This window comes from Aethalodelphis obliquidens, unplaced genomic scaffold, assembly GCF_003676395.1.
Source record: "Aethalodelphis obliquidens isolate GAN/ISIS:26980383/991018 unplaced genomic scaffold, ASM367639v1 scaffold63, whole genome shotgun sequence".
NCBI lineage: Eukaryota > Metazoa > Chordata > Mammalia > Artiodactyla > Delphinidae > Aethalodelphis > Aethalodelphis obliquidens.
Window position 1 is genome coordinate 7,605,687 of NW_020838007.1, and position 14,693 is coordinate 7,620,379.

At 43.7% G+C, this 14,693-nt stretch overlaps 1 protein-coding gene across 2 annotated transcripts in view; it reads left to right on the forward strand.

Moving 5' to 3' along the window:
- The window catches only part of L3MBTL4 (L3MBTL histone methyl-lysine binding protein 4), a 300,018-nt gene that overhangs the window by 91,886 nt on the left and 193,439 nt on the right, over window positions 1-14,693 (forward strand). For both annotated transcript variants that reach the window (XM_027088566.1, XM_027088565.1), the window contains exon 10: window positions 1,401-1,511. In XM_027088566.1, coding sequence (XP_026944367.1) covers window positions 1,401-1,511 — 111 coding nt within the window. The remainder of the gene's footprint in view (window positions 1-1,400; window positions 1,512-14,693) is intronic.

The window sequence follows — 14,693 nt, forward strand, 5'->3', positions numbered from 1 at the left end:
AAGGGGTTTAAAACAGAATTCTATTTCGTTTTTTAAAACAATTGATTAAAATAGGTCGAATTTGGAGGAAGAGGTATAATCAGATTAAGAGGGCTAGAAGTTCTGGCGTGCTAGAAAGCGTTTTAAGAATTGCAAAAATTCAGTAAGCAAAAATACCAGCTGCTTGTAGTCTCACTTTCTCTCTTGCTTTATGTCAAAACTTCACTTTACTTTTCCAAGAAGAAAATTATAAGAAAATCATATTATGAAAAGATTCAGTTAAAAAGGCAACCTCCGGCCTCTGTCACAGGGTTATTAAGGGTTCACCTCAAGCTGTATGTCTTTGGCATCTGCAATATGAAACAATTACCTTTGTTATCAGCATGGTGACCTCGGGGAGAAAAGAAATATGTTCAAGGATCGGAGACCTAATTATAGTCAGTATGCTCCATTTAGTAGACATAATAATGCATTTTAGAAACAAATATGCTTCCACAAAAGCTGGAGAGGAACAAACCAGGTATTGTAGAAAGATTTAACTGTTTTGTAAGTCAGGCATTATCAAAAGTTTTATTTTCCTACTGCCATTTTCTAGACTTGAGAAATTCAGTACCCTTTCATTTTCAAGAAAGTCAACTGAACACTTTTATGTGTAATAGCTTTCAAAGTGAAACTTTTTGCCATCCTTAAACACTGGCAGAGTTGTCTTTTGACTGATTTTTGGTAAATTTCCTCAGTTTCAATGATTTGGTAAGCCCCAGTGCATTTTTTCCCCACTCCATTTTCCTTAGTGTTTCCTGAGTGTCCATCGTTGTAGACTCCTGGTTCCCAGCATTTTAAGACTTGGAAGAAACCCTAAATTAATGCAGTTTAACATGCTTATGTTAAAGATGAAGCACCAAAAGCACAGATTATGACTTTAAATTACATTGTGGTATGATTTTAAAACATTTAGCTGTTATAATTATGGCAGCTTTTATCTATTTTAAAATTTAAAGGATCATGTTTACCCTTCTAATTCTTTGTTAATTTTGCCTTCTGTGTCTTACACTCCAAAACTGGGCAGTGATAATAGTCAATGATTTCTTAATTTAAAAGGTTAATGTTAGAAAAAAATAACATCTAAACCAATAGTTAAGTTATAATAAGATCCTTTTTTGAACTTGTGACCATTAATGAATTTATGATTTAATCTTTGTCTTTTAGCTATCTTGAAAATTACCAAAATATTCTTTTTCCTCCTGCAGGTTTTTATGAAAATGGATAAAATAATATGCATGAAGGTCTATGTGCTCTTAAAACTAACTTCCAGTTGTATTAAATATCTGATGTAAAGTTAGAACAGTCATATTTTAGAAAACGTTAGTAGCACATCTGAATTATTGGATTTCGCATAACTTGTTGCTCTTGTAATGTTACAGCGGTTGCCCCATGGTTTTCTCCCGAATATGAAACTTGAAGTCGTGGATAAACGAAACCCCAGGTTAATTCGTGTTGCTACGATTATAGATGTTGATGACCAAAGAATAAAGGTACGCGTTTGGATTAGTACGATATTGTATTGGCGTTTTCCCTACGTTTCCTGTGAGACTGGCTTCAGAGGCTCTGATTTCTTATCTCAGCAGGAGAATCGAACTGGCCTGACTTCACTGCTGGTCACGAGACTCTGGTAGAAGGTCCTCTAGCCAGTGTGTGTGGAAGGGGACTCTGTAGATTAGACACGACTGATTTTCAGAGGGTTCTTACACGTCCCTGTTTGGATTTGCTGTGTAGACGTTATACATTTTGTTCCTTTTTTTAAAAAAAGCTTCTTTTTGTTGGTATTATCAGATTTTTCTTGAAACTATTGTCATTAAACACCTTAACAAGACGATTACCTCCTTGTTCTCTCCTATTCAAACAAAAGGTTAGATTTTGAAGTGAAAATTTGATTCACAGATTTCTATACCATCCTTGCTGTGACATCTGGATTTTAAAAATATACACATCTTCAAAATTAAATTATCCTTAAGTGAAAGCCTTTCATTTTTTTCTACAGAAAGCTGAAAGCATCTGTGGAATTCAGTAAGTCTTCTACAGCATATGACAGTTCAAAAATTACTTTCCACCCAAGCACAGTTTATTTTCATATTAATAAAAAGATTGAAGCCAACGAATATTTATAGAAATTATTAAGAAAGGTGTATTTAAGTTCGATATACAGTTTGATATAATTTAAAAGAAATCTTGTTTGCTATATGCCTAATTTGAAAACAACTTCTAATTCATCTCATAGAGAATAATCAGTGCGTACATTTTAGTAAAACATAGAGATGCGTATTTGGCCTGGCCTTGGATTACCAAAAGCAGATATTGGCAATGTCCTGTATTTTTCTGACAAATGAAAACTGTGCTAAACGCTATTCAGGAATAATATGTTATAGGTATGTTCTCCCACGTACATTGTTATTAAGGTTTTATTTTAAATTTAATCATATTGCATAAATTCTTATTTGTAGCTTTTTCTTGTTTACTCTTTTTAAAATTTATTTATTTATTTATGGCTGCATTGGGTCTTTGCTGCGTGCGGGCTTTCTCTAGTTGCGGTGAGCGAAGGCTACTCTTCGTTGTGGTGTGCAGGCTTCTCACTGCGGTGGCTTCTCTTGTTGGGCAGCACAGGCTCTAGGCGTGTGGGCTTCAGTAGTTGTGGCACGCAGGCTTAGTGCTCCGTGGCCTGTGGGATCTTCCTGGACCAGAGCTCGAACCCGTGTCCCCTGCGTTGGCAGGCGGATTCTTAACCACTTCACTACCAGGGAAGTCCCTTATTGTTGTTTACTCTTACAGCACTTACTGTGGGATTGATTTTTGGATATCATAATTACTTTATAAATTCAGTAATATTTCATTATTGAAAATGAGCATCAGGTTTTTTCTTTAAATTCTTATTTAACTTTCATTATAAAGTTATTGCATTTATAGGAAAAGCTTAATCTTAATAGTACATAAAATGTTATTTAGAATTTTAATTGACAGATTATTTTCTTGTGGTTCCTAAGATACATACAATAGTATCCAATTTAACGTATTTGTCAGCTTACAGTGTGATCATATTGGTATTAGTATTACCGTAAAATACCATTTGAAAACCTTTAGCTCCTAAAGTAAGTTTAGTATATTCCTTATTTACCATCTCAGCATTGGACTTTAAAAATCTCTTAAGATTTAGCTCATCCTTCCAAAGAAGTATTTCATGTCTCTTCTCCTTATTCTTTTTCTTTCATGGAAATTGCTTTGACCATTACTAGAAGAAAAAGAGTTGAAAAGTATTGGGTACTTTTCACAGGCTTAGAACCCTAAGTGTTACCCCTGTGGTTGTGGGCATAGTGGAAACCCCTTTAGGATTTTAGGACTAAATTAAGATGTGAAATGGTGCTTTAGAAAATGTTCAGTGCATAGCTTCCACACACCCTTCAGTCTGCCAGAATGTATCAGTCTTGGAATGACATAGGTGTCTCTGGGCTTGTGGAAAACTTGCGGTCTCCCAAAGAGCCTCTGACCTCCTGCAACACCTGCCGCCATGGCCCCCACCCCGTCCCTCCCCAGGCAGGCCCGCAGCTGGGTAAGTGCTTGTCCTGCCCCGTGAGGTGGAGGTGAGGGGATTGTCTGGGGGCTGGCGCAGATGTCTGAATGGAAACAAATTATAGAGAAGGTTCAGAAGCATGGCTTAAAGTTCCATTCATGGGTGTTCCCAGGGAATACAAGGTGTTGAAAATGAGTGTCAGGTTTTTCTCTGAATTCTTGTCTAAGTAGATTGAAGGTAGTGGTGGGGTTATCTTTGCCAGTTGAGAAAGCAGTTGACCCTTTCCTGGTCTCCTCTTGGCCGGGGACATCCCTTTGTTCCTTTATTAATGTGTTGGTTATATGGTTCCACAATTTCCTCTTTTAATGTCAGTATCCTTCAAGGACTGTTTTTATCGCTGGCATGTGATAGATGCTTAATGTATGTGTGAACGAGGGAAGGAGTGAAGGATGAGTGGCATGGAATGTACCTTGGCATCCTCCCATTTGAATGAGACAGTTGTGATAGTCACAAAGCACTCTTCGCTCATGCTCAGCTGCTCTCCTGACTCCTCTTGCCTTGGAAATCTAACTCAGCCTCCTGCGCAGGAAAGCACCATAGGTTACACTGGTCAGGTTTGATTCCAGCTCTGACCGTGTTGGTAACTTGGTAGTCACTCAGCTTATTTGCACTTTCCTCATCTGGAGAGCGATGTGGTTCACAGTGCCCACCTCCCAGGCTGGCTCTGAGCATCTGGATGAAGATTGTTTACAAAACTCCTGGAACTGTGCCCTGCTCTTTGTACGGCATCAGCTGGCCGCCGCTGTGGTTATTAGTCAGTGCAGGTGCCCTGGGCTGCGCTCCCGGGGGCCCTGGTTTTCTGTGCTAATGAAGTAATTGTCATCAGTAGAGGGAGAGGAAACAAGCCCAGGCTACTTGGTGAGCAAAGCAGGGAGTCCCCGGGGATGCTAACGGAGCATGTGCGATTGTGCCACGGGCCTGGGTTTGAGTGTTGGGGGCCAGCCTGGTGAACAGCAAGAGCGATCTTAGTGCTGATGGTGATGACGGTGTCAGACACTCTTCTAAGGGCTTTATATACAGTAGTGTATCCTCACAGCCACTGGGCGACATATAAGGTACTCTTGTACCCATTTTGTAGATGAGGAAACTGAAGCTCAGAGAGGTTAAGTAAATGGTCCAAGGTAGCACGCTAGTATATGGGGGAACCAGGCTTTAAACCCTGGGTTTCAAGCAGGGTTTTTCAACCCTAGAGCTTATATTCTTCCTGCTCCTACTGTTACGTTCTACTTTTTGTCATAACTACCCCACTTGCTAGAGGGAGAGCAGATGTCTAGAACAGGGAGTGGAGTTCATCTGTAACACCACTCTACTGTGTCTTTTGTGCAGAGCTCACGTTGCCTGTCCTGCCTGGAGGTTTGTGTGGTCCTGGCATTCCATGGCAGAGCACAGCAGACCCAGCAAAGACAGACTTTGTTCTTTTCTGCCACTCCCTAAATATATAGTTGCCCATATGTGCTTGATTAGTTCTGTTTTATAACAGGTTTTTGAAACAAAATTCACATACCGTAAAATGTTTTGGTTTTGAGTTCGTTCCCAGAAGTGTGCAACTGTCACCACTATCTAAGTTTATAACATTTTCATCCCCCCCAAAAGAAAGCTCGTGTCCATTAGCAATCACTATTCGTTCTACACCTCCACCTTAGCCCCTGATAATCCGGCTTTCTGTCTCTATGGCTTTGCCTGTTCTGAACATCTCATATAAATGGAATGATGTAATATGTGACTCTTTGTGTCTGGCTTCTTTCACTTACTGTAATGTTTTGAAGGTTTCATCCAAGTTGTAGCATGTAACAGTACTTTATCCCTTTTCATTCCTGCATAGTATTCCATTGTATGCATGTACCACATGCTGTTCATTCATCATGGGTAGACATTTGGGTTGTTTCCACTTTTTGGCTATTTTTAAAATTAATTAATTAATTATGGCTGCGTTGGGTCTTCGTTGCTGTGCGCGCGCTTTCTCTACTTGTGGTGAGCAGGGGCTACTCTTTGTTGCGGTGCACAGGCTTCTCATTGCAGTGGCTTGTCTTGTTGCGGAGCACGGGCTCTAGGTGTGCGGGCTTCAGTAGTTGTGGCTCACGGGCTCTAGAGTGCATGCTCAGTACTTGTGGCGCACGGGCTTAGTTGCTCCGCGGCATGTGGAGCAGGGGACCAGGGCCCAAACATGTGTCCCCTGCAATGGTGGGTGGATTCTTAACCACTGCTTTTTGGCTATTTTAAATAATGGTGCTGTGAACATTTGTGTGTGTGTTTGTGTGGACATATGTCTTCACTTCTCTTAGGCATATATCTAGGAGTAGAACTGCTGCGTCCTATGATAATTCTTTGTTTAATGTTGTGCTCCAAAGTGGCTGCACCATTTTACATTCTCACCGGCGGTATACAAAGGTTCCAGTGTCTCTACATCCTTACCAACATTTGTTATTGTCTATTTTATTTATTATGCTTATCTCACTGGGCCTGAAGTGTTTAGCTCCAAAGAATCTGAATTATTACATGTGACCACTAAAGAGAAGGGGGATGCTTCATGGTTGCAAGAGTAGAAGCAGGGGCAGTAGTGGGTGTGGTGATGTCAGTCTCAGGAGTCACAGACGCTGTAATAGGAAAGTAAGAAGACCCAGGTGCCGAATGTGGGCTTTGTTCCAGGGAGCTCGTTGAGTATGTCACATATTGCATCTTTATCGTCACAACAACTCTCTTGTTTATTTTTTATTGAGATATAATTGACGTATAGCAGTATATTTTGATAGTTTCAGGTGTACCATGTGATTGGAGATTTGTATATGTTGGGAAAGCATCACCACAATAAGTCTAGTTACACAACAGCCCTTCCAGGTAGGTGTTATTTCTTCTTTGCAGTTGGCACAGAGAACTGAATTTGACCAAGGTTGCACAACTAGTTTACACTTAGATGTTTCTAACTCATTTTAGCCCTTACTCTGCAGCTCTGATGAGCCATTGGCATTAGGGGCTATAATTGTCAGCGTTAGGGACGATGGCAGCCCTATTCAAGATACTCTGTACTCCGCCGGTGCTAGCCAGGCCAGATATTCTGATTTTCATCCTGAAAATATCCATTTGGTTGTGTGTGGTTCATTGGTAGGTGAGCTGTGAAGTTTTTCTTACAATGGCAGGGTTTTCAGATGCTATTTCCCTCTTATTTTGATTACTGTGTTTATTAATTACCATGGTTACTCTCTAATAAATATTTATGATGTACTCAATGTGTGTCTTGTTCAGTTTATAGCCAGCTATTATGTTTAATAACTATTCTTTTGTTTGGTTGCACAGTGTACTGTGTTATATCTGAAAACCCGTTACTGTCACCGTATCAGGAATTGCACATTAAATTACAATAGACGGATGGATGCTTGTAGGAAGTTTAGCCTTTATTTGGAAAAGAAAAGTATCCTTCTACAAATAAACATAAAGGGAGGACTTAAAATAAGTAATATTTGAGTAATATTAATAATATTTGAGTAATATTTGATAAATATTTGCCCTGTGGGAACCGCAGCTAAGCTGTGAAATGAATTATAAATGAATTCCAAATAGATGTTTTAGGAAGTTCTACTGAATCATTAATAAATTGAGTCTCTTCAGCAAGTCTTTTCATATTTAATGCATTAACTGGATGTATTTGTGGCATTTCTAAATGAAATAAGAGCATCATGACCAAGAGAAATTGTCACAGTAAGTGGTCTATGTGTGTGACTTGAAACTAGTTTGAATTTTAGGTCAGATTAATAAGTTCAAAGCTTTTGTTTGAAAAAATCTTGAAGGTGGACTCATGCAAAGCAAAAGTCCAAATACAAGCCCATGAATGTTCATTTTAATTAAGGGTTGCCAGCACTTTGAGGAAGCTGCTTGACCCCTACAAGTCCTGGCGTAATTATCTGTCAAAGAGGGAGCAGAGTACGGAGTGCGTCCTCTCACTCACCAGCATCTCCATCTCGGGCGCAGTTTTGAAAATGATTTTGAAATACGAGAGTAGAACAAGATACTAACATTAAAAGTGACAGTCCTTTGAGCTAAACTTCTAATTAATGGCCATTACGTGCCACAGTGATTGATGACTATCTTCATTTGGGAAGGAGACTGGGACAACTTTCAAAAATATTATGACCAATTAATGAAGAGATAATTTTCAGAGTAGTTGAAACTATAAATTAGTGTCAACCATGATTTCCAGAAAAGTTGAAGCAGGTAGAAGGCTCTACCTGGTAAAGTTGCATTAGTGTGATCACGGTCACAACAAACAGCAATAATGACATCTGTGGCGGCTTACCCGGGTGCGGTGCCACGTGCTGCCCTGGGCGCGCTTCACATCCTTTTCCTCTCCCCGTCCACACGCCGCCCCGCAAGGGAGTCTCAGGGAGGAGCAAGCGCAGGCGCTTCAGCAGCTTGCCCGAGGTCGCGTGGCTCCTAAGCGGTAGAGCAGGCGGGGACCAGGTGGCCCGGGTCTTCAGCCGGAGCCTGCAGGGCAGCATCTCCGTCAGTTAAAGGGCCAGAGAGTAACCCAGCCTTGGGGGCCAAGTGTCTCTGCCACGGCCACTGGCTCTGTGGTTTAGCACAAAAGTGGCCGTAAACTATATGGAAGCAGGTGAGCGTGGCTGGGTCCCTAGAAAACTTTATTTATGGACCCTGGAATTTGAATTCCAAATAATTCCACATGTCATGAAGCGTTCTTCTTTTGATTTTTCTCAAGCCATTTAAAAATGTAAAAACCATTTTTAGCTACTGGCATGCACAGAGGTGGGTGCTAGGGCCCTGTTTAGCCTCTGGGCTGTAATTGGCCAGTGCCTGTCTTAATAGATACGCTGTACTGATTAGATGATGAGATGAACTTATTGAGTCGCTGCCTTTAGTATAAGCAGTTTTATATCCGTGCCTTGTTTTTTCTTTTCTGGATATTTGATTTGTGAACCAAACCAGATCTATATTTAAATTTCAGTCTAGTTTCAGGTAAGTTTTATATAGTCAGTCAAGGAGGTAAATGAGATGATGCCACGGAATCAACACTTTCTAGACTTAAATGCATGCCTCCTAGTATCAGTGGATTACCAGCCAGTCATCTGATTTTCAGAGTGGGTGTAGTCAAGCCCCTCCCTGCCATAATGTACATTCTCTCCCAGAGTCAGCTTATCTGCCGCTGGCGTCGTATTCTCCAAGAACTGTGAGTCGAGACTCACACTGAACGTTTTTATGAAAGTCAGTGTAGCCAGAACAGAAACCTTTCCAAGAGCGTAAAGAACTGCGGTGGCAGGCAGCCGGCCACCCTGCTGGAGCTGCTGCCGGTGCTCCCTCTCCCTGGGTAACCACACCCTGCCCGTCGCACCAGCCTGCCCTGCAGGACCTGCTGATATCCTGACCTGTGACTGTTTGGCTGGAGACGCTAGCTTAGTCATGAGCTCCAAAGAATAGAAATAGCACGTTTTCACAGTTTCTATGCAGAACGCTGTCTTGTGTGGAAACTCTTAAATAAAAGGTGACGTGTGGTAGCACTGATTGTTTTGAACCCTTATTTTAGGGTTATGCATTTCTTTGCGTGTCTGAGGAAGGCTGTCAATGGCGCAGCTGCAAAATGCACGCCCCTGTCTACATAGATACGGGATTATGTTTGTGTTTCAAGGGTTAATGGACTTTTGACTAAGTCAGTAAAAGGCCCTCCATTCACTCTTCTCCATCACTTCATTCAAAGCTTTGTATTTACTCAAAAACTACGGGGCCGCTTGCCTGACGGATAGTGAAGACTGGTTTCCCAGACCTCGGTCGGAAGGTGCGGTCTGGACTCGCCGTCTGTCTGCAGAGCGAACGAGAGAGTCTTTGGCGTGTGTCTTAGCTTTGGAGGAGACACTCATGGTCTCTGCTGTTCTCCTGAACAGAAGTGCGCTGTTTCTGACCAGCTGCAGCTCTGACACCACAAACGCCCTCACTAATACTGATACTTCGCTAGTTATGCTGGGCATCGTCTCTTTTTCTCACATCCTGCTTCACACTCTATTTTTACCACCAGGAGAACATCTCTCAAATATAAATAACTAAATGAAAACACCCCAGAATGAACTGATTAGGCAAGACGGTGATTAGGCATTTTCCCCCTTGTTACAAAATCTGTGTCATTTCTTGTGATATAAGGACAGGCAGTAGACTCCGGGAAAGGAGATGCTTCTATGAGAAGGCAGTGGGTAGATTCTTACTCAGGTTAATTTATTCCCAAAATGGACTTGTAGTATCTTCCCATTGCTACTGTAACAAATTACCACAAACTTAGTGGCTTAAAATCACACAGGTGTAGCACATTACATTGCCCCGTGTCACTGGGCTAGAATGGAGGTTTCAGCAAGGCTGTCTTCCTTTTGGAAGCTCTGGGGGATCCTGTTCCTGGCCTTTTCCAGTTTCTGGAGCAGCCTCTGTTCCTTGACTCTTGGTCCTTTTCTCCACATTCAGCAGGTAGCATCTTCAAACCTCCCTCTGACATTTCTGTGTCCTGTGAATAGGGACGGTTGTGATTATCTTGGGCCCACAGGATAACCCAAGATAGTCTCTGCCATCTCAGAGTCCTTCACTTAATCACACCTGCAAAATCCCTCTTGCCATGTAAGGGAGCGTTTTCACAGGTTTTAGGGGTTAGGATGTGGCCATCGCTGAGAACCATTATTCTGACTATTGCAGTGGTGTTAAAGTTAAGATACACATTAAAAACAGGTAGAAGAGGTGAGGTCTGCTATGCAATCAACAGCTTTTATTTACTGAGCACCGCAGGGTAGAAGGGACCATTCTAGGAGCCGGGGGCCCTGAGACGAGGCCCTCACCATCTAGTTGGGAGATGGGTTAAATCACAGTTCAGGGTAGAGTGCGTGACACAAACCGTAAGGTGCTGTGCAAGTTCACTGCAGTGCAGCGAGCGTTGTGAGCGAAGATGCCGTGGGGCAGATGGCTTCTCAGGAAGAACAGTTTTTCTTCTCTTAGAGATATTTGCATTTCCAAACACCAAATGCCTTTATTTACTATCATGTAGAGACAAAGGAGTCTTCAGATTTAATCTGCTTTAAATTGTGTGTGTGCGTGCATGTATGTATGTATTTGCACACACACGCGCGCATACACACACGCTTATTTATTTATTTATTTATTTTAATTGAAAGGCCCCTGGGCGGGCAGGCTGTACAAGCTCTGTGTTTGGACCTGGGAGCAGAGGCATCACAGGAAGCTGCATGGCTGTGGAGCCATTGGGGCTCAGCTGTGGGGAACAGGGCGCAGGGGCCGGCAGCTCAAGCAGGTGGGGCGGATCTTCTTTCTCTGCTACTACTTCTTAGAGGCTTATTGCCTGTGCGTCCTACCCTGGGCCTCCCTCCAGGCATTTGTGCCCTTGCTTCCTTGGCGGGACCAGCATGCAGCTGTGGAAACAATGGGACCAGGCTGCATTCACGTGGCGCTCTTCCGCCAGCTCCGAGGAGGCCTTTGACAGAACAGAAGTGGGGTAGATCTCATAAACTCAGAGGGTGGATCTCTGTTTCAGGACTGTCGAACCAAACAGGGAACTGCGGTGGGGTCCAGACGTGCAGGCTGGCCAGGGTGGCAGCCCCCCGAGAACAGTTGATGATCAGAGACACAGGCCGACACAAACTGGGAACAGGCGCCGCTGAAAATATCAGTATCCCGCCTTCCGGGTGGAACTGGGGTGGCTTTTCCACACTTAGCACAGGTGAGGGTTTCCTGCAGCTGCAGGCTCCCCGTCACCTGGGAGCAGGTCAGGAATGGAGGCACAGGCCTCACCCCAGACCCGCTGAGTCAGAATCTGCATTTGAACAAGAGCCTCCTCCCCAGAGCTGCAGTCATGTATTTAACCGTAACTTGATATCGCTTGTATGTTCCACGTTAATATGTCCTGGCTGAACTCCACAGCACGCAGACCCAGACCTGTTTCTTCCCTCAGCGTCTGCAGCTTAGTAAAGGGCAGCTTATCCACCAGATTGCTCAATCCAGACGCCTGGGAGCCGTTCCTAAAATCTGCCCATCTCAGAACAGCCACATACAGTCCGCCACCATATTCTATTGATTCTAACTCCCAGTACTGTGTCCCTCATCTCTTGACCTCTCTTCATCTCCATGACAACCACCCTAATGAAAGCCGGCATCACCTCTCACATGGGCCACTACACTTCCGTTCCAGCTGGGCTCTCTGCACCCCCGAGCCCCTGTCAATCCATGCTGCACAGATATGCCAGAGTGGACTTAAAATGTGGATTGGAGCACGTGCATTGAGGTAAAAAGACTCAACTCTTAGTGTGCCTGACTAGGTCCCGCACACTGCACTGTCAACTCACTTCCCCGACCTGTCTTCTCCCATCATTTATCACCTTAGAGGCAGCTGTACAGCTTAGAAAAGTGCAAGGATCTGGCTAGAGACTTTGGGCTTAGTATTAACAGTTCTCTTTGGAGTGGAAGTGATGCCCCACTCTCTGCCTCACAGCAGTGGTCATGCGCTGCCCCCTCTCATGCCTCTGAGTACTGGTGTTCATTTCTCTCTTGGGGAACCGGCCATACTCAGAACCCGTGTGGGCAATGACAGCTCTTTCACGACGGGCTTCTGCCCCTGGCACCTGGCAGAGCCCTTCCACAGGGATGGACGGTGCATCTGGATTTCATAATCGTTGAAACCGTGCTACAAGGGTGCGGGAGGGATGTGCACGGTAGAATCAGGGAAATAGAAGAATTCTATTTTCATGGTTTTTACAGCAAAGGTTTGCTTTGTGAAGTCAGTAGATTTTTTTTTCCTAATAAGTGGAATTGGGCTCAATTTTATGTGAATGTACCGAAGTTGGAGGTTTTGCATCAAGAACCTACAGGGAAGCAGACGTTGTCGTCTCATTTCCGTGTCACTGCACTGGCTTCCTCTTCTCCCGCTTCTGTTGTCCTTCTGCAGGTCCTCTCTACACCGGGAAGGGGATTTTTGCCCGTTCTCTAATCGTTGCCTTTTACAGACTTCTGAATGAGGCCAGGTTGAGTCCTGCGGCCAGAGAAGACAAAGAGCCATTCCAAGGGGTTTGGCTTTAAAGTCATCTCCGCAGGGGCCCAGGGACCCCGAGTCCATTTCTGTGACTCCACCCCATCCTCCCCCCATCAGTTCACTGCCCCCCATCAGCCAAGGAGGCTGCTTCACAGTCCTCCTTCCTCTCAGAACCCTGCTTTTCATTCACCGGGAAGACAGAAGAAATGCAAAATAAAATCACCCCTGTCCCCACGGCCAGTCTCCCTTCCCATCCACGTCTGAACACACACTCAGAGTTTCCGTGGGAGAATTATCCCGGCTCTATCAAAGCATTCACTTTCCTCTTACATGAATTTAATCTGCATCATAGGATTTACGGTTATCTGACATTAGATTACACATTCGTGTGTTTATTTCTTTAGCACGTTTTGCCACTAGAATGTAAGCTCATGGAGGAAGCACTTTTCTCTCTTGATTTCCCAAGTACTCTTTTTTTTTTTTTAAATATTGTTTATTTATTTATTTGGCTGTGTTGGGTCTTAGTTGCAGCACGCAAGATCTTCGCTGAGGCACGCGGGGTCTTTTGTCGTGGCACGAGGGCTTCTCTCTAGTTGTGGCATGCGGATTTTCTCTCTCTAGTTATGGGGAGCAGGCTCCAAGGCGTGTGGGCTCTGTAGTTTGCGGTGCGCGGGCTCAGTAGTTGTGGTGTGCAGGCTCAGCTGCCCCACGGCATGTGGGATCTTAGTTCCCCAACAGGGGATTGAACCCACGTCCCCTGCATTGGAAGGCGGATTCTTTACCACTGGATCACCAGGGAAGTCTCACCCAAGTACTCTTGACATCCTTGTGCCTATGGAACAGTCCCTGGCATTTCATGGGCACCAAATAAACACTTGCTGAATGAATGAATGAATGAGGATTGTAAATAAAAACGTACTGATAGGTTGTTTACTGGAAGTAAATTGCTATTATTAAAGATTCCTTATTCCTTATTCCTTATCAAAACAAATGTGCATTAACCCTTGGCATTGACTAGATATCCTCTATGTAATCCCCCATAAAAGAGAAACTATTTATAATACCACATGGAACACTGGATTTTAATGGTGCGTCTGTATTACTAATAGACTTTTAATAGGCAACATGGTAGCTATAAGCATGGCTAAGAATGATATAATATTTGAATAACTAAAATCGTGCATTATTTCATTGTATGTGATGTTTTCTCCCTTGGAAAATTGACACAGTGAGTCATGGCAGTTACAATGGTGTCAGAGAAGCAGAACCCATTATGGGGCCATTATGATAATAGCATATGACAAACAGTGGGGCTGTGGATGGTAATGTATACATAATGGATAACAAATGGCTGGGATTCTGAACGGTAACGGTTGCTAGCGATTTTCTAGTAATAATAACCTCCTTCTCTTAAAATAAGTGTAAATTTAATGTCAAAAACTGGCAGCAGCATGAAGGGTCCACGTTGCTTTTGGGGGTGTCCCACTTCACCTGGCTTAGGCTTCTCCTTCCAGAAACCTGGGTTCATCTCTGCTTCCCAGCCACCGAGGCAAGTTCCTCTGACAGCCTGACCCCACGATGTCCCCCCATCAGGATGTATTAGGATGTATTAGGATGGCCTATCTCAGTAAATACACAACCGCAAGCCCCAGACTGACCTTGTCCTTTGCTGGGCTGCACACTGATTATTTCCCGTTTGCATCCAGGATTCTGGAATGAACAAGCAATTTGCACCGCGGTGCTTTGTGCTGCCCTCAGGACACTTGCAGCCTGGCCTCTGCTCTGGCGCCTCCTTCACCCCTCCTTTGCTGGCTTCTGGGGCAGCTCCACTCTGCCCCAGAATGTCCACTCTGCGGGCATTCCCGCCCAGCACCTTCCTGCCTGACACTCTGAGGCTCTCTAGCTGCCCTGAGGCTGAGTGTTTCAGTGAGAGCTCAGAGATGTGTTTTTCTCTGGTCCTTCCTCATAGTTCATCTGTCACCACCTCTGAGCCAGGTCTGTGCTGGACCAGTGATTCCCTTCTGCTGAAGCTCATTGTATTGCTTCCGTTTCCAGAAACTATATGTATATATATATATATAT